General features: G+C 46.0%; 1 protein-coding gene across 3 annotated transcripts in view; it reads left to right on the forward strand.

The window, feature by feature from the left end:
* LOC137562874 (kyphoscoliosis peptidase-like) overlaps positions 1-24,830 on the forward strand; it is a 31,680-nt gene that overhangs the window by 1,015 nt on the left and 5,835 nt on the right. The window contains exons 1-4 of one of the 3 annotated variants that reach the window (XM_068274668.1): positions 2,046-2,177; positions 3,653-3,770; positions 8,265-8,456; positions 19,648-19,838. In XM_068274668.1, coding sequence (XP_068130769.1) covers positions 2,108-2,177; positions 3,653-3,770; positions 8,265-8,456; positions 19,648-19,838 — 571 coding nt within the window. In that variant the 5' untranslated portion in view covers positions 2,046-2,107. The other 2 variants (XM_068274673.1, XM_068274670.1) reach the window with 2 other exon arrangements.

Raw genomic sequence — 24,830 nt, forward strand, 5'->3', positions numbered from 1 at the left:
ATGTGAAGGAAGACTGAGAGGGGCGGGGAGAGGCGGCGATCAGCGAGGATTGACGCGCTGAGAGGCAGAGCTACAGCCATAAGCTCTGTCTCAGCAGGAAGCGCTCCCCGGAGTTAGGAGAGGGGATTTCGGAGGTATAAACCGCTCGTTTTGCCGCGGGATAGCGGCGGTTTAGCAGGGCTTATAGTGCTTAACATGGCTACAAGTTAAAAAAGTGAATTTAGACTCGCTTCAATCTCCTTAAAGGTTAATTTAACAGAAGATAAAAAAATTTCTACTAGGAGAAAACGAGTTATCTACTAGCAGATCATTTTCATCTCATTTTTAAAATAACTTTTCAGCATTTTACAATTGATAAAGTACCTAAAATTTAGTGAAAAGGCGCTATCAAAATTATTTGGAGTAGTTTCTTGCTTGCTGGATATCTCCGTCCCTTTTTCCCTCCTTTTACCCCCAGGGACGGAGATATCCGCACCTCCTGCGCTCCCGCCTCTGCCCGCGCTCCCGCTCACTCGTGCGCACGCTCCCGCTCTCGTGCACGCCACCGCCCACGCGCCCGGAGATCAATGAACGGGGAAAAACGTTCCTGTTCGTTGATCTAAGCCCCCGCAATGATAAAGCAGCGCGATCATTGTGAAAAAAAAAAAAACGTTTCCCAGCCTCATAGCACTTCCTGCAAGCGTCCTTCCGACACTTGCTGGTCGCATAAACAAAAAGTTACTGTGGCCAACTTGTGGCCAAATAGTAAAACTACACCCTAAAGCATTTTTCATATTCAAATACATTAGTTTTACACAAAAAATTTACTCATTACCTCACACACTCCCCCAATTTTTTTTTTTGTAATAAAAAAAAAAATTACAATTAAAAAAAATACATAAATAGTTACCTTAGGGATTGAACTTTTTAAATATTTATGTCAAGAGGGTATAACTGTTACTTTATAAACTACGGGCTTGTAATTAGGGATGGATGCAAAACTGAAAAAAATGCACCTTTATTACCAAATAAAATATTGGCGCCAAACATTGTGATAGGAACATAATTTAAACGGTTTTATAACCGGGACAAATGGGCAAATACATTTCATGGGTTTTATATACAGTAGCATGCTTTATTTAAAAACTATAATGGGCGAAAACTGAAAAATAATGAATTTTTTCCTATTTTCCCATTAAAACACATTTAGAATAAAATAATTCTTGGCATAATGTCCCACCTAAAGAAAGCCTAATTGGTGGCAAAAAAACAAGATATAGTTCATTTCATTGCGATAAGTAATAATAAAGTTATAGACGAATGAATGGAAGGAGCGCTGAAATGTGAAAATTGCTCTGGTGCTCAAGGGGTAAAACCGCTCGGTGGTGAAGTGGTTAAACCCCAGCAAGCAAGAAAATACGCAAAATAATTTTGACAGTACTTTATCTACTACTTTTTGATACTTTTTCATTTGCAAAATGCTGAAAAGTTATTTTAAAGAGAAGATGAAAACTTATCCCCTAGGAGAAAACTTAGGAGAAAAAGGGAATTGCATATGGCCCATGGTGTGAAAATATCACCTAGGAGAAAACTTAGTTAATTGGCCCACATGCAATTCCCCTTTTCTCCTGAGTTTTCTTCTAGGAGATAATTTTTCATCTTCTGTTTAAAATACCCTTTTAGCCCTTGAAAAAGTACCAAAAAGTAGGTGAAAAAGGACTGTCAAAATTAGTATTTTTTTTGCTTCTGGCTTAAAGGGCATTTTTTTGATAAGGTGTGAAATATGAACTCAGAGAGTTGGAGACTTAGGAGAAAAAGTGCATTGGTTTGGGCCCATTTTCTAGATAAGATAAAAAATAATCTCCTTGGAGAAAATTTAGGAGAAAACATGAATTAAATAGGGGCCCTAGTGCCTAGTAGTTTCCTGGTAACAGGCTGAGGTTTTAAATTACCACTGGTTACTGCATCATACTGAAGCCTACATTCAGCCTTGATTGCCCATAGCAACATGCCCTTCTGCTCACATGGTTACTCGTGCTTCCTGACAAAGCCCCACCCATTATGTACTTCAGCTGGATGAAAAATCATTTTCTGCTGCTACACCACAAAGAGCTATCCTTGGTGCTGAATGTGTTCTCTATATCTCTATGAAAAACAGACAAAAGAACAGCATGGTTCCTCCTCCCATCAGCAGAGGGGTGGGTCTCCATTCCCACAGCAGCAGGGCCTTGGGCCCTAAAAAGGAGGGTGACATAGCTCCTTCCATTTCAAGAGTTCTATCTCCACCACTGGTAAACATGGGGCTCTAATGATAAGTCCCAGGGCTTGGTGGGCTTCCCAGCTATTAGAAACGGAGGGTTTAAGAATTATGGTACAATCTGATCTCCTCAGATTCAGATACAGCAGACAAGCACCAGAACTGCCAGGCAACTGATAGTATTTAACCACTTGAGGACCGCAGTGTTAACCCCCCCCCCCCCCCCCCCCCTAAAGACCAGGCCCTTTTACTTGAAATTGTCTACTGCAGCACACAAGGGATTCCCCCCCCCCCTCTTTTCTCCCCACCAACAGAGTTCACTGTTGGTGGGGTACGATTGCTCCCCCAATGTTTATTTATTTTATTTTATTTTTTTTGCCAAATAGTTTTATTTTTATTTTTTCTAATAAAATTGTAAATTTTCCTTTAATTTTTCCTTTGCTCCCTCCCCCCCTCCCCGGCAGCCTATCAGCACGATCGGCTGTGATAGGCTTCAGCCCATCACAGTGGATCGCTTCCCTGTGTCCCAGGTGGATAGCCGTGTCGCAAGGCTGTCCCCAGTACAGCGCTGCTGCAGATCATAGCCCTGTACAATGTTTATAGACGGCGATCGCCACTGGGAGACTGAAGGCCTGTGCTATCGTCTGCTAGCCCCATAGACAGCCGGCATTCACGCCAATCAGCGTGGAGCGGTCCTGGGGCTGCCGCACTGCTCATGCCAATTGGCGTGGAGCAGTCGGCAAGTAGTTTAGAGGAAATAAGTATGGTAGCCTCCATATACCTTTCGCTTCAGTTGTCCTTTAAAGATGCAACATATCCCACAAGAATCTTGCACTCCATTTCCAGCTCATCTCATGTATTAAAGGCAACACGTTGTATAATGAGTGGGGAGCAGTAGCTTCTCAGAACTGTTCAGTAATATTTCCACTATTTGTTATTTGTGGTTTTTGTGTGTGAACCAAACAGGTTTCAGGTTACGTTAGTCATATGGACATGCAGCATGTTATGCCATCCACGAGTCCTGCACCCCTCCTACCCGGCCAAGTCACCAATCACTGAACGCGGGGGAGGGTCACTCTTTGGATTGTGATCAGACGGGATGATCAATGAAATTCAAATAATTTCTTCTTGCATTCAAATTTCATGTCCATGTTATGCAGCTTGAAATTGGACCAATCAGATTAACTCCCAGTCTATTTTAATTGGTCCAAGTTAAAGCTGCATAACATTTACATGAAAATGAAATGCAAGGAAAAATGATTTGCATCTTATTGATCATCGCTAGAGACCAGCTGCCGGGAGGACAGTTCATGTGCTATTGTCTGCTTGTCCTGTACCTATAATTGGCCTGCAGGCATAGAATAAGCACACCCATAGACTATTCATTCTTGTTGTCATGATTATTGTTGTTGACAGGTTATGATGTGGAAGGTTACCTTGGATTCTCTCCCAAGCTGTACAGAGTAGACGATGTTCTGGAGACCAGGAGAGGGGTGTGTTCTGGTTATGCCAGATTGTGTAAAGAAATGTGCAGGTAGGCATCCATTTATCACATGTGCTAATGGAGCAAATCAATTATGCTTATTAAACACAACATGGTACATCATCAGGAAAAGTATTCTGTGCAGTGAAGAAACATTTTGCCTAATCTGACAGGTGTGTATGCACCTTAAAGAAGTAATCCATGATCAAATGTTAAACACTGTGAAAAACAAAACAAAAACAAAAAGGTGAATCGACAGCATGTACGAGGTCTCCAATACTATATCAAAATTTCCACTTTCTCCATCATCACTTCAAGAGTCAAGCACTTTATTGTCATTGTGTAACACAACAACATTACTTTTCATGACAGCCCCAAAGTGCATATAGGGAACATACTGATAGGAAAGGTAGAAATAGAGGAATTATACAAGTATGCTAGGTATTTCAAATATTTAAAAATGTTCTACACGGTGTTTATTATTTCAGAGAAGTTTCAGAGTTTAACAAGTTTATAGCAGATGGGAAAAAGCTAGTTTTCAGTCTGTTACTCTGTTTGTGTGTATGCACATTGATCTATAATGTCTACCTGATGTTAGGAGCTCAAACAAGGCATTTGCAGGGTAAGAGTTGTCCTTGATGCTTTTAACCCTTCTCATACAGCGAGTCTTATACAAGAGTTCCAGTGATGGTAGTTCAGCGCCAATAGTGACCTCTGCTGTTTTTACTACTCGCTGCAGGGCCTCTCTACCAGCCTTGGGGCAGCTGTTGTACCAGGCCGTCATGCAACTGGTCAAGTCACTTTTTATAGGGCATCTGTAGAAATTAACCAGCAGCTTCTGGGGAAGGTTAGCGCTCCTAAGCATTCTCAAAAAGTAGAGTCGTTGTTGCACTTTGCCAATTACAGCTAAAGTGTTGTCAGCCCAGGACAGGTCCTCAGCCACGGTGACTCACAGTAACCAAAAGCTGGACTTCAGGACTATTTGAAGTTCAAATCAAGCACTTTTAAACTGTTATTATATCTCTGGCCAGGATATGGAGAGAACTAGCAGCCGTTTGCACGGTGACTGGGGAAGTGTTAGGAATATGAAGCCCTTAATTATTCTGTTTGAATTTGACTAAGCTGGTGCAGAGTGGAAAAAAGCTGTTCCAACAGCTCACTTGCTTTGTAACTTGAGTCCCAGCCATTAACTAAAGTTAGAACAGAGCTTTAGCGAAACCAGCCTACACTATGAAATCAGAGAATATTGTTCCATTCTTATTAACAGAATAAGTTCTTTAATGATGGCTGCATGACAGCTGATCCGTGGTGTGCTCTGTGGGGGCTCTCTGTACACAGCTTTGTGCCCAGGTGCAGCACATGCTGTGCCTTGGGGGGCCATGCTGTTATCGCCATGAATGGATCTGACTGGGTAGTGTACAGAATCTATATGCAGTGCAAGAAGTGGGAGCGCCGTGCATAATTAAGGAATTGTGTTAAAGGATCGCTTAACCTAAAGTCTCACGATAGGAAAGAGCTATAAATAAGAAGAGGTCCCCACATGTGTGCAGAAACATTTAACATTTATGTGGCTGCCGGTCATGTGCAGTATATAGCTCTACATGAGCTGCCACTGCAGAGAAAGAAGCAAACAAAATCGCACCTGGTGGTCTTGTTGTTTTCTGTGGGAAGCACAGGAAGTCCGCTGTGTGGTAACAGCCAGCCAGGACCATCTCAGTGCCAAAGCGATACAGACAGTCAATCATATTAGGCCTCAAGAGAGATCATTTTTTAAGTTCAAGGAGTATTTATAGGTATATTTATTAGCTGCAAGTATTTTCTGCAAGTAGAAAAGTTATTGGGTAGTCACAGAGCTGTGCAGAGTTACCACACTGTAGACTAGAGATGGTCACTACAGGGAACTGTAAGGTAGTGTTGGGCGAACAGTGTTCGCCACTGTTCGGGTTCTGCAGAACATCACCCTGTTCGGGTGATGTTCGAGTTCGGCCGAACACCTCATGGTGTTCGGCCTTTTTAGTTCGGGTTCGCCCGAACAGCTCAATGCCCAGCCGAACAGGGTACTGCCCCCCTATGGGGTCGCAGGCATAGGGGGGGAGCATGCCCCGGTCGCGGGGGGGGGGGGGGTCGGAAATTCCCCCCACCCCCTCCGCTAGCGCTCCCCCCTCTGCCCGCTTCCCCATACAAAAATTTTCCGTAAAGTTCAATAGTACCTTCAGTGGCTGGCTGGCACTGTGGTGTGAGTGAGTAGGAGAAGTCCGAGTAGGACGCGTTGAGGCCGGGCAGCGGGCGGTTCAGCGGTAGTACCCTTGTGGTACTTCCGCCCTTTCTCTGACCTCACGTCCTCTACGTGATGACGCATACGAGGGTACGCATGACGCGTACCCTCGTATGCAGAGGACGTGAGGTCAGAGAAAGGGAGCAAGCCACTGAAGGTACTATTGAACTTTACGCAAAATTTTTGTATGGGGAAGCGGGCAGAGGGGGGAGCGCTAGTGGAGGGGGTGGGGGGAATTTCCGACCCCCCCCCCGTGACCGGGGCATGCTCCCCCCTTATGCCTGCGACCCCATAGGGCCCCCAAAAGCGGGATGTTCGGGGGAATTCGGGGGTTCGGGCCGAACATGCCGAACATCTGGCCCATGTTCGGCGAACGGACCCGAACATCCAGGTGTTCGCCCAACACTACTGTAAGGCCACTTTTCCATATGCATGAAATAGGGGCGTGAGGAAAAAATGGGTGCCGGATGAAGCCAAAAGAAATCTAAATGATAAATGCTGTTGTGAATTGAGGGCCAAATGAATACGAAAAAAATATGTACAGTGGTAATGAGGATAGTAAAACAGCTGTAAATGTTACCGATTTTTTTTTGACTACAAATTAACCTAATCCTACTCTCACACAGAATACTCCTTATTCGATCCCTAATCTTAACCCCCTGACACCAAACCCTAAAACCCTTCTTCCTGACGCCTCACCCTAAAGCCCCCCTTCCTGATGCCTGACCCTAAATCCCCCCTTCTTGACGTCTAACCCTAAAGCCCCACTTCTTGACACCTATCCTTAAATCCCCTCTTTCTGACGCCTAACCCTAACACCCCTCTCTGACGCCTAACACTAAAACACCCTTCCTGATGCCTAACCCTAAAAAACCCACCTTCCTGATGCCTTACCCTAAACTCCCCCTACCTGGCGCCTGACCCCATAACTCCCCCTTCTTGATGCCTAACCTTAAATCCCCCCTTCCTGACACCTATACCCAGGGCTGTGCCGAGGCAGAGGCGGCACAGTGTAGGAGGGGGTGCACAACTCACTCAGCAATTGTATTTGAAGCAGAGAAATAAGAAAAGGGGATACATGGCAGTGACTGCAAGCCAGATCACTAGAGATTAAGGTGTGTGTGGGGGGGTTGGGGTGACTCTGTCTAATAGCAATCAGTGTGTGACGGCTGGGGTGGGAGAGATGGAGGGGCGCACTTTGGTGTCTCAGCCTTGGGTGCTGGAGGATCTTGTCCCAGCTCTGCTTAATCCTATTACGCCCCTTTCTAAACTTATAGTTTTCAAAACGGCAAATTTGAAAACGATCATTTCAATAATGAAAGATTTGTAAAGACAAAACATTTCAAAAATTATAATGTTCTAATTTTTCAAAAACAAAAATTTTCGGTTAGACAGGCCTGGCTCCTGCTTTTTATCGGGCACCCAATTGCTGATATTTGCATTAGCACCTATGGCAGGCGCCCAAATTTCCTACTTCCCCTTTTCCACAGAAGGTGGAAGGTGCTTTCCTGCTCTGGCCGAGTGCTCTGTACAGGTGTTCCAAAGACACCCCCATGTAGTTACTTCTGAGTATGGCCGTGGCAGTGCTCAAGTGTGACACCTCCATATGTCAAAAAACGTTCCAATCCAGCTGTATGAAATTGCAGCCATAAGATGACCAGCAGTCAGGAGGCTAAGGGCGCTCGTGGCCAGCAGTCAGGAGGCTAAGAGCGCTCGTGGCCAGCATTTAGGAGGCTAAGAGCGCTCGTGACCAGCAGTCAGGAGGCTAAGTGCGCTCGTGACCAGCAGTCAGGAGGCTAAGTGCGCTCGTGACCAGCAGTCAGGAGGCTAAGTGTGCTCGTGGCCAGCAGTGAGGAGGCTAATGGCGCTTGCGGCCAGCAGTCAGGAGGCTAATGGCGCTTGCGGCCAGCAGTCAGGAGGCTAAGGGCGCTCGTGGCCAGCAGTCAGGAGGCTAAGGGCGCTCGCGGTCAGCAGTCAGGAGGCTAAGGGCGCTCGTGGCCAGCAGTCAGGAGGCTAAGGGTGCTCGTGGTCAGCAGTCAGGAGGCTAAGGGCGCTCGTGGCCAGCAGTCAGGAGGCTAAGGGCGCTCATGGCCAGCAGTCAGGAGGCTAAGGGCGCTCATGGCCAGCAGTCTGGACAAGTATGGAAAAGAGGCCTGTAGTAACATAAGTTGTTTGTATATAGTGCTGGGGAACCCCTCAGAGGTATAGAAAAGCATACTTATAATTAATCTTGACAGGCTCTTTCATTGAAATGACTCTTTTCCCCTCAGGGAAATCGGGATCCAGTGCATGGAGGTCTCCGGGTTCAGCCGGGGGGCAGAATGCAGTGACAATGACAGCTTCCACAGGACAAAGTCTAACCACATGTGGAATGCAGTGGAGCTGGATGGACAGTGGTACCTGCTGGACGCCTGCTGGGGCGCCGGGACTGTGGACTTACAGAAGAGAATGTTTATACAAAGGTTAGATCTCCTCAGCTTAGTAATGTCACCAGGGATCATTGAGTGATGAAGAGGGAATTAAGCTGGGTACACACAGGTCACCAGAGTATTCACTGAACAGGCACTACAACAGCCTGCCAACCACTAAGTGCATAAGCTGCCACTGCAGAGGGATTACAGTGTACACACCATGTGGGCAGCACAGAAGTGGCTGGGTTTTTCTTAGTCACTGAATCACCTCCTTCAGCATTCCATGGCCAACAGCCACTCACAACTGCTCGCACTCACACTGACCTTTCCAAGGTAAATTAAAGGACCACTCCAGCGAAAAAAGTAAGCAGTTAAAAATCTGACAGAACCGACAGGTTTTGGACTAGTCCATCTCCTCATGTAGGATTCTCAGTGTCATCAAAAGCATTTCCTGAACAGCAGTTTAACTGCCAAAAGAGTCAGATACCAGCCAGCCTCCCTACTCACTTGCTCACTATTTTGGCAGACTGCCGTTCAGGAAATGCTTTTGAAATTAAAGAAAACCCTGATAATCCCCATAAGGAAATGGACTAGTACAAAACCTGTCAGTTCTGTCAGATTTTAACTGCTTACTTTTTTTTTACTGGAGTGGTCCTTTAATAGTAGAGCTACATAGTTATTTGGGTTGAAAAAAAAAACATATGTCTATCGAGTTCAACCAGAAACTAAAGTACAACACCAGCCTACTCCCTCACATATTCCTGTTGATCCAGAGGAAGGCGAAAAACCCTTACAAGGCATGGTCCAATTAGCCCCAAAAGGGAAAAAAAATCCTTCCTCCATATGACAATCAGATAAAATCCCTGGATCAACATCACTGGGCATTACCTAGTAATTATAGCCATGGATGTCTTTCAACGCAAGGAAAGCATCTAAGCCCCCTTTAAACGCAGATATAGAATTTGCCATAACTACTTCCTGTGGCAATGCATTCCACATCTTAATCACTCTTACTGTAAAGAACTCTTTCCTAAATAAATGGCTAAAACGTTTTTCCTCCATGCACAGATCATGGCCTTTAGTCCTTTGTAAAAGCCTTGGGACAAAAAGCTCATCCGCCAAGATGTTATATTGCCTCCTGGTGTAGCCCATATATACCAAATTCGGCTACAAAAAGGGCACCTGGTGTAGCCCATATGCCATCTTCGGCTACAAAGGGCGCATGGTGTAGCCCATATATGCCAACTTTGGCTACAAAGGGCACCTGGTGTACCCCATATATGCCAAATTCGGCTACAAAGGAAACCTGGTGTAGCCGAAAAAAACGAGTTTAAGTTTATAAAAAGGATGCGGTTATAGGCAAAATTTGTTGGGCTATAAAAGGGCTCTACATATAGCTAAGAAAAGTGATTATTATGACCTAACTGCTCCCTACTCTCACACAGAACCCTCCCCTGATGGTGCCTAACCCTAAGACTCCCCAGGTGGTGAATAACCCTAAGACTCCCCGGGTGGTGCCTAACCCTAAGACCCCCCCGAGGTGGTACCTAACCCTAAGACCCCCCAGGTGGTGCCTAACCCGAAGACCACCCTAGGTGGTGCCTAACCCTAAGACCCCCCTGGTGGTGCCTAACCCAAAGACCACCCTAGGTGGTGCCTAACCCTAAGACCCCCCCCACACACACTTGTGATGCCTAACTTCCCCTACGCTGTCGAATCAAAAATCTCGGCTATAAAAGGGTGCCCCTTTGTAGCAGAATCTAAAACCTTGTAGCCGAAAACCTTGTAGCCGAATAAAAAAATAAGGGCTACAAAGGGGTGCCCTTTTGTAGCCGAAAACCTTGTAGCAGAAAAAAAAATATGGGCTACAAAAGGGCACCCGCTTGTAGCCTATATCAAAACTCGGGAGCCCTTTTCACCACCTTGTAGCCCATATTTGCAGAAATAAAATTGATGTCTATGGAGGCGCCCTTTTCATACAGGCGGCTCAGGAGCCCTTTTCAACGGATCCCATTTAGACATGTTAATTAGATCCCCTCAAAGTCATCTTTTCTCTAGACTTTTATCTAACCTTTCTTGGTAAGCGAGACCTTCCATCCCTCGTATCAATTTTGTTGCTCATCTCTGCACCTGCTCTAACACTGCAATATCAGTATTACAGGTGTTTGAACATTGGCTTCATAGCCCTAGGAGTATTGGGGGCTGTTCTCAAACACCCAGCGTGCTGTTTGTATTAAGAAGTCTTAAAGATGCCATGTAGTGACATACAGAAGAATGCAGTCAATTATTCAGGATACTTGCTTTTTCAGTAATTTTCCTGGTTTCAGCATCAAAAAAACTTCCTACATCTGTCTATTGCTATTGGTATGTGACCCCGCCCTCCCAGCAAAGCGTAACCTAGGCTGCTTATAGATGCGCAATTCTCCTCCCAAAGCATTCTGGGAGACCCGGTATATTTTCTACTGGCTTTGGAACTCTCAGTAAACAAGCATTCTGCAGAGATCACCTGATAAGACAAAGATGTGGTCACCTGTGATCATTTGCAGAATGTAAATTAGAATGAGAAAAGACTTTACAACGGGCAAACAATGACTACATCTTTTTTCATTTATTTATTTAAATATATCTTTTAGTCATATCTTAGTCATAAAAGTTTCTACAATATGTTAGTTGGTCAAACATTGTGTCATATAATGTGTATAGAAAAAGTAGGGATGATCGGAAAGTGCAATTTCCGTTCCGCCGGAATTAGGGAATTCCGCCAACACAAAATCCTGTAACTGCTACATACCGTCGGAACTTTTCCAAATTCCGCGGAATTCCGTTCCGGCGCAAAAAAATGTCTCTCTCTCTCTCCATTGCGATATACCCAAGAGAGAAAGTAGAAAAGGTGCGGAGCGGCACACTTGTCCTAGTAGTTTTCGGGTGCTTGACCTGGGACGCTAAGCATCATCCCAAAAGACATCCAAGAAGTAGAAAGGTTGGTCAGCACACCAGCTTCTCAATAAGCAAAATTTAATGTATCATATGTCAACACTACGGTTAACAATTGTTTCGGGGCCACAGAGGGTCCCCTTCATCAGAACAGTGCAGACAAACACTGTTCTGATGAAGGGGACCCTCTGTGGCCCCGAAACAATTGTTAACCGTAGTGTTGACATATGATACATTAAATTTTGCTTATTGAGAAGCTGGTGTGCTGACCAACCTTTCTACTTCTTGGATACCCAAGAGAGAGAGATAAAGCTACATGGCTATCTGGGGTTCTCTTCGGGCAACTGTTGAACACAAAAGGCAAGGCCATGCCTGCAGGGCCGGCCTTAGGTTTCACAGCACCCTGAGCAAAATTGGATTTTTGTGCCCCCCACCCCTTCATCTGCTTCGTGCGTGCCCACACACTTACGCATGCACGCGCACACACACACAGGCCCATATGCAATTCAACTTCACTCCTGAGTTAACTCCTAGAACAGTGGTTCCCAACCTTTCTGAAGTCGTGACACATCACACTAAATGCTCAGATCTCCGTGACGCATCACATATGTATAATAGAAAAAAAAATATTAATAACCACAAAATGGATGGAAAATGGATGCATTATCCTGAATAAACTTAAAAAATGAAGGCTGAAACCTTTCAGGAATATTAATAAAAACAATCAGTGGGTTAGCCCCCCCAATTTGGAATGATAGCACAGCACCGGCAATTAGCACCACACGTTATTTCCCCAATTCTATCAGACTCAGTATAGGCAGGTAGCCAGGTATAGGTGCCCCCAGTACAGGATCTCATGTGTAAGGTTCCCTCAATATAGGTAGCCAAGCATAGGTTCCCCCAGTATAGAAAGTCAATTGTAGGTCTCCCTCCAATATGTAGCCAGGCTTAGGTGTCTCCAGTATAGGTAGCTAGGTGTTGGTGCCTTCAGTTAGAGTGACCAGACGTCCCGGATTGCCCGGGACGCGTCCTGGATTCGGGGTCCGCTGTCCCAGGCAGCATGAGGTCCCGGGAAACGTCCCGCTTTCAGCAGCGGGACGTCCCGGCCTCGGGACTCTGGCCACTCTCCAGTGGCGTAGCTAAGGAGCTGTGGGCCCCGATGCAAGTCTTACATTGGGGCCCCCCCAAGCTCTCTATACATAACAATTGATACGGCGCACCAAAACCTGCCAATGGCAACTACAGTGTCAGAGGTGCAAGAAGGGAATGGGGAACAGTGTGTTAGTGATTACCACTATTCAAAGTATCTATAGAAGTGATTATTATGAGCACAGGACCAATAGAGAGCTAATAATGTAGTTGAGGGAGAGCCCTTCGGGGCCCCTCTGGCCCAAGGGCCCCGATGCGGTCGCTACCTCTGCACCCCCTATTGCTATGCCCCTGCCACTCTCTCCTCATGAACTGGCAGCGGTGTCTATAGACGCCGTGCCAGTTCATTGCCCGCAGCCCCGCTCCAGCCTTGTCTTCCGGTGTCTGTTCCGACACCGGCAGGCGAGCAGGGCTACGGCAAGATGGCTGCCGAAGCCCTGTACTGGAGACTATTTGTGTCTCCAGTACAGGGCTTCAGCAGCCATCTTGCCGTAGCCCTGTCAGCGCGGGAGACCAGAGAGAGCAGGAGGAACAAGACGGTCCCGGGACGGAGAAGCGCGCCAGAGGAGACTTCTGCCAGGTGAGTAAATGTTTGTTTTCCAGGTGAAATGTTTGCCCGCATTGCGTTTCTGGTCTGGTGAAATGTTTGCCCGCATTGCGTTTCTTGCCTGGTGAAATGTTTGCCCGCATTGCGTTTCTTGTCTGGTGAAATGTTTGCCCACATTGCGTTTCTTGTCTGGTGAAATGTTTGCCCGCATTGCGTTTCTTTTCTGGTGAAATGTTTGCTCGCAGTGCGTTTCTTTTCTGGTGAAATGTTTGCCCGCATTGCGTTTATTGTCTGGTGAAATGTTTTCCCACATTGTGTTTCTTTTGTACTGACATGTTGCCCGCATTGCGTTTATTTTGTACTAATTACAACAGAGAAAGAACATGTGTGCATCAACCAAGTGAACCTGACAAATGTGGCTTTGCAAATTTGGCCTATTGGCTAATCACGAGACATTGCTCATGCAAATAAGCATTTGCTTTCGCATGCCTAAATATGCAGGGTCAAAAACCAAAAACCGCAAAACAATCGCCCTGCGGGAATTAGTTCATGCTATATAGCACTATCCAGGGGCGCCACGAGGAGGCTTCTCATTGCCCCCATACAACCGGGGGGCCGCGGGGGTCCCAGGCACTCTCACCGCCTGGAACCCACACAGCGGCACCCCGGAGGTGGAGGCTGGGGGGCGCAGGCGATCTCCCCAGCGTGGCCAACGCCGGGAAGAGCCGCCCGCACACACCTCCCAAGATTAAAAACAGGCACTTACCTCAACGTCCATTGCGTTCTGCTATATGCGCATAACCTGGGCGCGACACATAAGGGGCAGACAGGCGCAAATAGCCTGCTCCAGGGCTCTCACCTCCTAAAACAAGCCACTCACTACTTGCCCTCAGAAAAAAGAAATGCAATGCTAATTACAACAGAGAAAGAACATGTGTGCATCAACCAAGTGAACCTGACAAATCTGGCTTTGCAAATTTGGCCTATTGGCTAATCACGAGACATTGCTCATGCAAATAAGCATTTGCTTTCGCATGCCTAAATATGCAGGGTCAAAAACCAAAAACCGCAAAACAATCGCCCTGCGGGAATTAGTTCATGCTATATAGCACTATCCAGGGGAGCCACGAGGAGGCTTCCCATTGCCCCCATTTATTTTGTACTGACATGTTGCCCGCATTGCGTTTATTTTGTACTGATATGTTTGCCCGCATTGTTTATTTTGTACTGACATGTTTGCCCGCATTGCATTTATTTTATACTGACATGTTTGCCCGCATTGCATTTATTTTATACTGACATGTTGCCCGCATTGCGGTTATTTTGTGCTGACATGTTGCCTATTGCGTTTATTTTCTGGTGTCCGGGGTAACTGTTACTGCATTTATTATTTAATGATCATAGATGGCTATGTTTGCTGCTTTGTGGTTACGGTATACTATTAACATCACACAGTTTCTGCACACCCATGATGCAAAGTCTCGTTTGTCCACATCATGGCGTAAACACTGCTTTCTTATGCCTCGCTGTTACATCATTACGTTAGCTCCGCCCATACAATGTCATGGCCACGCCCATTTTTCGCCACGCAGCCCCCTGCCCCCAGTCTTCAGCGCTGCGCGCTCCTCAGTCCTCCCCAATTTTCGCCGCCCCCCCTCCCCCCTCCCCACGCCCCCCTCCCCGTCCCAGGTTGGACCCACAAAAATCTAGTCACTTTACTTCAGTATAGGTAGCCAGGAGTAGATGCACTCCCTCAGTATTGGTAGCCAGCTATAGGTGCCCCCAATATAGGAAGTCAGGTGTAGGTGCTCTCAGTATAGTTAGCCAGCTATAGGTGCCCCCTTTGGAAGCCGGCGCCCTGAGCGACCCCTCCGGTCGCTCATATCAAAGGCTGGCTATGCATGCCTGGGTGGGTTTGAACCACCAACCTTTCGGTTAACAGTCAAATACGCTAACTGATTGCACCACAGAGACTGTGCACACAGTTGTTGCTAAACGATTTTTTGGGGATGCATGTGTGTCTTGTGGAGGGAGGAAAAAAGTCTGCTCCAAGAAGTTTAACGCCACTTTAAACAAAACCTGTATATATCAAATTTCTACATACATACATACATACATACATATATGTATAGAGAGAGAGAGAGATTTTTTTTTAATTTTTTGATGCCTTTGGACTGAATTTTCAGTTCAAAACCCAACAACGGATACCGGTGGAATTTCACAGGCAATTTCGGAATTCCGCTCCGACCAAACGGAACGGAATGACCAATTTCCGGCCGGAATCGCGGAAAATACAATTCCGTGGAAAGCGGTGACCATCCCTAATACAAAGTTTCAATACAAACTGTTCAATACAAACTGTACATTACAGTAAGCAAGAAAAAAGATTCCAGGAGCATCTGCACTGTCATATATAAAACTTCAAACTTTTATTCCAACATCTTCTTTAAAAGTGTGTATCCACAAACAGCAGTAGAATAAAAATATACTTATGACCACAAGATCACTTTAGCAGCAGGGGTGCCAGACACAGAGAGGTGCGGAGGTGCTGAGTCGACGATCGTTTCGCCTCTGCCGGGGCTTTATCAAGACTAACCGACCCCTCCGCGCTGCACTCCTTATATGTCGCCTGCTCCTCCCCCCATCCACCCACTCCAATCACCCCTGTCTCACCTGAAGGCTATCACCTTATCCAGCTATTCATACACGACACCTCCCCGTACTGCCACAACGTCACTTCCGGTCCGGCCTTATACTCCGTGTCACGCGTTCCATCCCCTACTTCCTAATGCGTTCCACCCATCTTTGTATGCGCTCCAGCGGCCGCTCGCGTTCACCTAACGTAATCCATACATATGCGCATATATACATATGCAACCCTCCTATGTAACGCAATCCCCCGCAAACTGTACATTACAATACAATTAAATATGGTATTTGTAAGCTCACATCAGTTGCATCCCTTAGAGCAAGTTTGTAAAGCCAATATGGAAAAAGAGACTCTTTTTATAAACCATCAACAAGATTGAGGTGAGAGAAGAAATGTGGCATAAGAAGGGGGTGGAGAGGGGATTCCTGGTCTTTGGGTCCATTGTGAGATTTGCGTGAGATTTTGTGTGAGATTTGCATATCTTTTGTGGTAAATTTGAATGTCCCTGTATGCGAGGACTCAATTTAATGACTAAATAATTTATCAATAACTATTGCAAAAAAGAACATTATGTTGCTTTCACTACAGTTCCTCTTTAAAATAACACTAAAGTCAAGTGAAGAAAGAAGCCTAGCATTCCGTAAATAAACATTTAAACATTTACAGATAAGAAGTACATTTCTTTCAGAGTAAAATGAGCCATAAATTACTTTTCTGCTATGTTCCTGTCACTTACTGTAGGTAGTAGAGATCTATGACAGAACCGACCTGTTTTGGACTAGCCCATCTCTTCATGGGAGATTCTCAGGGTTTTCTCTATTTTCAAAAGCACTTAGTGAATGGCAGTTTCTCCGTCCAACTGCCAAAAAAGTGTACGTTGAGCAGGGAGGCTGGCCAGCATCTTTGTATAAATATTTTTCAGGGAATGTCTTTATAAAGAATAAAGGACTGCTGAGAATCCCCTGTGGAGAGATGGACTAGCCCAAAACCTGTGGGTAATTTCAGATTTCTAATACTCACTGTAAGTGACAGCAACATAGGAGAGAAGTCATTTATGGCTCATTTTACTCCGGAAGAAACATGCGTCTTATTTGTATATGTTTACATGTATTTTAAATGTTAAGATTTTAGCGACAGTGGTCCTTTAAGGCTGGGCGCACACTTGAAGTGTGTGAAAAAAAGGGAACTGTTGTCCCAAACCCAAGACATTCCAATTTATACAGCATGTAGATAATGGGACTTCTACTACGTGAACAAACATTCCTTCCCTTTTATTAAGACAAATAACAGTGGTTAAGAAAGCCATACACTTATAGATTGATAATTATTGATTTCTCTCTGATCGGAATCAATGCACTGGCCATGTTATCAGCTGCCTGATATGGATCTTTACATTAGGTGTGATACTAATATTCCTTCACACATATTCATTAGCCAGTATAACTGTGCTTATTGCTGCACTGTTTATAAAGACCATGTTGTGCACGCTGATCTAAACTGTAGTCAGTAGTGTGTCCTCAGGAGGGGCGTAACTAGAGGGGAGCAGTACCTGTGATCATAGGGGGGCTTAGAGCTGTGGGGGCCCCCAGCTACTAAACTTTCCTTCCAATAAGTCAGCAGGAACCCCCAATACAGGGGACTATACTTCAGATCAGGTGTTTTTGTGGCTAAACTTGTTATGGGTGTGAAAATCTAATGATGGGCACCAGGGGCGTCTTTAGCCATTTTGTCACTCCAGGCGAGAAAACCTGTCTTTCACCAGAAAATAATCATAACGCAGCAATGATTCACTTAAAATAATCGTAATGCGGCAATCTTTCACCAGAAAATAATCATAACGCAGCAATGATTCACTTAAAGGGAAGGTTCAGGGACTGTTTAAAAAAAATAAAAATCCGCATCCACTTACCTGGGGCTTCCTCCAGCCCGTGGCAGGCAGGAGGTGCCCTCGGCGTCGCTCCGCAGGCTGCTGGTGGTCTCCGGTGGCCGACCCGACCTGGCCAGGCTGGCGGCCAGGTCGGGCTCCTTCCGCATTCCAAAATGCGCCTCACGGCGGCGCGCTGACGTCATCGGACGTCCTCCGGGCTTTACTGCGCAGGCTCAGAACTACTGAGCCTGCGCAGTAAAGCCCGGAGGATGTCCGATGACGTCAGCGCACCGCCGTGAGGCGCATTTTGTAACGCGGAAGGAGCCCGACCTGGCCAGGTCGGGTCGGCCACCGGAGACCACCGGCAGCCTGCGGAGCGACGCCGAGGGCACCTCCTGCCTGCCACGGGCTGGAGGAAGCCCCAGGTAAGTGGATGCGGATTTTTATTTTTTTTAAAAAGTCCCTGAACCTTCCCTTTAAAATAAACGTAATGCGGCAATCTTTCACCAGAAAATAATCATAACGCAGCAATGATTCGCCATAAAATAATCGTAATGTGGCCAGCATTCACCAGAAAATAATCGTAATGCGGCAGCGTTCACCAGAAAATTATCGTAATGTGGCCAGCATTTACCAGGAAATAATTGTAATGTGGCCAGCGTTCACAAGAAAATAAATCATAATGTGGCCAGCGTTACCCAGGAAATAATCATAATGTGGCCAGCGTTCACCAGGAAATAATCATAATGCGGCAGCGTTCACCAGAAAATAATCGTAATGTGGCCAGCGTTCACCAGGAAATAATCGTAACGTGGCCAGCGTTCCCCAGAAAATAATCGTATGTGGCCAGCGTTCCCCAGGAAATAATCGGAATGTGGCCAGCGTTCCCCAGGAAATAATCGTATGTGGCCAGCGTTCCCCAGGAAATAATCGGAATGTTGCCAGCGTTCCCCAGGAAATAATCGTAATGTGGCCAGCGTTCCCCAGGAAATAATCGTAATGTGGCCAGCGTTCCCCAGGAAATAATAGTAATGTGGCCAGCGTTCCCCAGGAAATAATCGTAATGTGGCCAGCGTTCCCCAGGAAATAATCGTAATGTTGCCAGCGTTCCCCAGGAAATAATCGTAATGTGGCCAGCGTTCCCCAGGAAATAATCGTAATGTGGCCAGCGTTCCCCAGGAAATAATCGTAATGTGGCCAGCCTTCCCCAGGAAATAATCGTAATGTGGCCAGCGTTCCCCAGGAAATAATCGTAATGTGGCCAGTGTTCCCCAGAAAATAATCGTATGTGGCCAGAGTTCCCCAGGAAATAATCGTAATGTGGCAGCGTTCCCCAGAAAATAATCGTATGTGGCCAGCGTTCCCCAGGAAATAATCGTAATGTGGCCAGCGTCCCCCAGGAAATAATCGTAATGTGGCCAGCGTTCCCCAGGAAATAATCGTAATGTGGCCAGCGTTCCCCAGAAAATTATCCTAATGTGGCCAGCGTTCCCCAGAAAATTATCCTAATGTGGGCAGTGTTTCACTAAACCTGTAAAAAGAAAAGTATTTACTTACCTGCAGAAGACTCCTCTCCCTGGGCGCAGATCCCCCGACCGACGATCTATCTGCAGCGGCGGCGAGCACGTGTGACAGGCGGGGGGCGGAGTTAGGGGCGGCGCCGTCGTGTCAACAAACTAGCGTGCGACGATCGCACACTCTGCACAGAGAGGGAGAGGGGGCGGGTAGAGGGGAACGGACCAGTAGGCGGCGGCATCGCACATATAAACTAATGTGCGTGCTGCTCGCTCTGAGGAGAGGAAGGGGGCGGACCAGTAGGCGGCGCCGGGCACAGGCTGAGCTGCCTGTCACAGCCGGCGCCGACCTGGCTGAAAGGGAAAAAAAACAACAACAAAAAAACGCACAGAGCGGCGAGAGAGCGCCCACTTCCACCAACGGCGCCATAGGCAAAAATTTATAGTTGCCTAATGACACAGACGCCCCTGATGGCCTGATGAGCATTGGGGGGCTCCATCAAAGTTTTGCTGGGGGACCCCATGAATTGTAGTTATGCCACTGCCTGTCTTCTAACATTAACTTTTCCCTCCCCCCACAGCTATGATGACTTCTTCTTTCTCACCGATCCCGAGGACTTCATCAACACCCATTGGCCAGATGACCCTTCCTGGCAGCTCCTTGCATTGACGGTCACCTTTGAAGACTTTGAGCAGAGAATCTTCAAGACATCTGAGTTCTTTAAGCTCCACCTCTTCACTATCTCTCCAAATACATTCCACCTCACAGCAGGTAAATTGCTGCCTTTTTGAAATGTGGAGTTGTGGATATTCAGTCTCTGCCTGTTCAAAACTGGAGTGATATGTACTTTAAAGGGAACCAGAGAGGAAGCACCCTTGTGTATTTTACCATGTATATCAGTAAGAACATTAGAGAAAACACTTACCATGCTCTCTATTTCCTCCTCACGGAGCTGGGAAAAAAGGGCGCATGCCGCTAGTGGACAAAAAGGGCGCCGCCATTCACTCCCATAATAAATAGCGTTTAATGGGCGCCGGGTAGGAAAAAAGGGCGCCGGAGCTAAATAAAGTTTATAAACGGCGCCGGAGCTAAATAAAGTTTACAAACGGCGCCCGGAGCTGTTTAATGATTTATAACTGAACTTGTGGTGATTTACGTTTATAAAATGCACCCGTGCCGAATAACGTTTATGAAAATACTAAACATATTTATCTAATTTAAATAATTAAAACATTATTTAAAGTTTTATCCCTTACTGTTTGTAAAACATTATTATTCACAAAATAAAGCGATCAGTACGTAACGTAAATTGCAAAATATTTTTTTAATCCACAATTAGTAAAACATAATTATCCACATAATAAAGGGGGGTCTTAGGTTTAGGCACCAACAGGGGGGTCTTAGGTTTAGGCACCAACAGGGGGGTCTTAGGTTTAGGCATTAACAGGGGGGTCTTAGGTTTAGGCATTAACAGGGGGGTCTTAGGTTTAGGCACCAACAGGGGGGTCTTAGGTTTAGGCATTAACAGGGGGGTCTTAGGTTTAGGCACCAACAGGGGGGTCTTAGGTTTAGGCACCAACAGGGGGGTCTTAGGTTTAGGCACCAAGAGGGGGGTCTAGGGGTTAGGGGTAGGTACAGGGAGGGTTACTTAGGCACCAACAGGGGGGTCTTAGGTTTAGGCACCAACAGGGGGGTCTTAGGTTTAGGCACCAACAGGGGGGTCTTAGGTTTAGGCACCAACAGGGGGGTCTTAGGTTTAGGCACCAACAGGGGGGTCTTAGGTTTAGGCACCAACAGGGGGGTCTTAGGTTTAGGCACCAACAGGGGGGTCTAGGGGTTAGGGGTAGGTACAGGGAGGGTTACTTAGGCACCAACAGGGGGGGTCTTAGGTTTAGGCACCAACAGGGGGGTCTTAGGTTTAGGCACCAACAGGGGAGTCTAGGGGTTAGGGATAGGTACAGGTAGGGTTCTGTGTAAGAGTAGGCTTAGGTATAGTTTTAGTAAAATTTAAGTAATAATTACTAATGTATTACAACACTTATTACGAACGTAGTTATATTTATATCATCTTTATAAACAATATTTTCAGATTTTATTATAAGAACAAACCATAAATGACGGTTATTCACAATAATATACAATTATAACAATTAAACATATATTATTGGTTTTTTTATAAACGTAATTATAAGTTTAACTTTTGAAACAGGGAAGATTAACGTTTTCACAATTTCCGATTTCATAAACATTATTTAATGATTTATAATTTTGTTAAACATTATTTGTAAACGAAATATAGCACACTATATTTATAAACCCTATTAATGATTAATTATTATTTAGAGTTTACACCCCGCGCCCTTTTTGTCCAGGCGCCCTTTTTGTACGTACGCCCTCCTCACTGCTAAAAGTGTCTGTTAACAGCAGTCACAAGAATCCCAGACTGAGCAATTAAATCTGGCTTTGCTGGGAATGATTATTGCTGAGTCATTATAGCAAAGCCACTAGGGGGCAGGCTTGGGCTTGAAATAACACCACAGAAGACAGACTTAGCTATAATCTTTCCTTAGCAAAGCTAGACTGAGTGCTCGGTCTGAGATTCTTATCAGAGGTGCTAACAGTCAGATTAAACAGAGAACAATGAAACAAAGAGCAGATTAGGTGTTTACTGTCATGTTCCCACTGATTTATAAGGTAAAATACAAGAGGGTGCTTCATCTCTGGTTCTCTTTAAGAAGCTGTGTAGCACTTTGTTCGTACCATGACCTCACTTCATACTATGACCATTGTGTGAGACCAGTACACACATTAGTTTCTCGCTCGAGACAGCCTGGACATCAGCCGTGGACAAGTTCAATCAAGCTTGTGTATGAAACTTTAGACTGAGAAATGGCAGAGTGCCATTATTCAGCAGTGACTCATAAATGTGCTGCTGCTCTTCAATGTCCAATCAGCATGTCCTGACCTATCCATTCTTGCCTGAGTACAGTGGAAGATAGAACATGTTACATGTGGCACATAATACCTCCCACCTGGGCTCTGTAAAGATATAATTAGCAATGGGAGGAGGGATCCTATCTTCTTACTTAACATTAAGCCTAAAATACCTGTGTAACGATCGGAGTAACACAGAGAGGATCCGATTATTGGTGATCTGCAGTATCACCGAGAATACAGATATATACCCGATTATTGATGATCTGCAGTATCACCGATAATCAGATATATCTCTAACCTCTGGACACCTGAGTAATATGAGTGTTTGGTGCAACAGTAATACTTTGAGGAGAGCACCCGTATAGAGGGTGCAAGGCAGTAAGAGATACTGCCCAAAGAACAGGCTCCCTCCAATGGCCTGAGTTTCCCCAAGAGGAGGAGTCAGGCTGAGAGTGGGAAGGACCAGAGTGTGAATGACACCAATGGTGGAGTGTCACTGACAGATCTGTGAACTATCTCTAAACAGAGGAGATAGTTCTCGAGGTCGTACAAGCCAGGTCGGCAACAGACAGACAGATCAGATACAGAGACAAGAGACTGATACGGAATCCTAAGGCAAGCAAGGTTTGGCATTGGAGAATCAGATATAGTAAAGTACAAAATCAGAGATCAGAAGAGTGGTCAGGAAAGCAGAAGGTCTTAACAAATAATCAAACAATGCCTAGACTTAGGTGTGAGCTCCTTGATCATCAACACCCCGGAACTAGTCTGAATATGACAAGATGGTAACGCTAATTCCTAGTCTTGGGTGTGAGTTCCATAGTCATCAACACCCTGGAACTAGTCTGAAGGATAACACAGATAATATACAGTATTCCTAGTCTGAGGTGTGAGGTCCGTGATCATCAACACCCTGGAACTGGTCTAGAGCATAAACACAGATGAAATACAGTATTCCTAATCTGAGGTGTGAGGTCCGTGATCATCAACACCTAGGAACTGGTCTAGAGTATAACACAGATTCTGACAAAAGGTCTGAGTGCTTCCACGTAGTGATCGCAACGACAGACACCAGAGGAATGACCAGCACCCAGTATATATACTATAGCGCTCTCCAGCGCCTCCCCTAAGTGCTGGACCAATGAGAACTGATGCAATTGTCAGCTGACCGGCTTGGTCAGCTGACTCCCTTCTGGCTGTCATAAAAGCTCTGCCTCTCAGCGCGCGCGCGCGTCCTTCTGAACCTGTGTGGACTATCAGTCCCAGCCACACCAGACATGTGTTGTAACCCATCCACTGTGCTGGACGTGGAACCAGCCGCACCGCTATCAGAGCATGCGGCGGTTTCTCCGCGTTCAGCCATACCGTCAGATGTAGGCCTATGCGTGCAAACCGCCGCGTTGGACGCGGAATCCGCCGCCTTGTTCTCAGGACATGTGGCGGTTTCTCCACGTTCAGTCATGCCAGGAGATGCAGGCCCACGCGCGCAACCTGCCGCGTTGGATGCAGAATCAGCCGCCTTGCTCTGAGCACCCGCGTCGGCTTTTCCGCGTTTTCTCACTACCTGACTCCACCTGATTTCAGTAATCTGATCAGATTAATTAGGAGATTTTCATTTGTTAGTAATCCCAAATGATCATTTCCGATCATTCATGCAAATAATTCATAAACCATCAGTTGGCAAATGGTATCACTAGCGGCTTCCTTAGCGTACCTCTTGATTGGCCAATTTTACCACTTCCATGTGGTATGGGCAGGGCTGGATTTCTGGCAACGCCACATAGGCCATGGCCTAGGGCACCAGAAACTTAGGGGCGGCTCAATGAGGGGCAGTAAGGCTGTTCTATGCAGCCATCCCTATCTACAAGGACAGCTTTAACCTTTGAACGCTGTGTCCTGTACTTGTGTCGTCACTGCAATACCTGTAAGCTCTGTCCTGCAGGTACACATCTGCCTAACTCTCATGGTGACACAATGGGTCCATCATTAACGCAATGGAAAACATAACATAAAAGTTCTTAAGGAATCTATACGCGTATTACTGAAATAGTTATTGTCTGTGACATCCAGTGATGAAAAGTAAGTCAAATTCTCATTGGGGCACACAGAGATAACAACCATACAGACGGTATAGTTGGCCATGGGCGGTAAAAAGTACAAATCCGGCCCTGGGTATGGGAGTTTACCTACACAATCTGTTCATAGTGTTCAATATCTGTTGGCCCTCCTACTACGTGGAGGTGGTAAAATTGTCCAGTCATCAATATTGGATGTGTATGCCAATCTTTATGTGTAGAGTAAGGGCCAAAAAGTTTTAAATACTAGGTTGTGTAGGCATACTTTCATACTCCATTGAAGTAGTAAAATTGGTCAATATAACTTGGTTGAATATACCGAGCAGACCTCTCCTGAGTTCTGGCATGGATTTCAAGTAAAAAGCCCCATCAGGCAGATTTGTTGATACAGGACTGGCATGTAATGGGAGAAGGGTGGGCCTTGCACGTCACTTCTCCAAGTCCAGGCCTGAGTCTGGCTGAGAATTGTCTCACCTGCATGAATTGCATGATTTGCATAAGAGGCTGCATCCCTCAGTATGCAGTGGGCTGTGTGCGGAGCAAGAAGGCTCCTGTAAGGCTGTGCAGTCTAGAGGGCTGTCAGGCCTGGTGCAGAAGGGAAGCTGCAGTGCTGAAGTGCTGGAGGGAGTTGGACTGCAGTACTTGTACTCCAGGAGAAGCCTGGAAAAGGTGAGTGGCCCAGGACTGCCAGTAAGCCCATGGCAAGGTGTCACTGAAAAGCATATGTTTCTGGTGAGATTACACACGGGTG

Source organism: Hyperolius riggenbachi, chromosome 1 (assembly GCF_040937935.1).
Source record: "Hyperolius riggenbachi isolate aHypRig1 chromosome 1, aHypRig1.pri, whole genome shotgun sequence".
Classification (NCBI taxonomy): Eukaryota; Metazoa; Chordata; class Amphibia; order Anura; family Hyperoliidae; genus Hyperolius; species Hyperolius riggenbachi.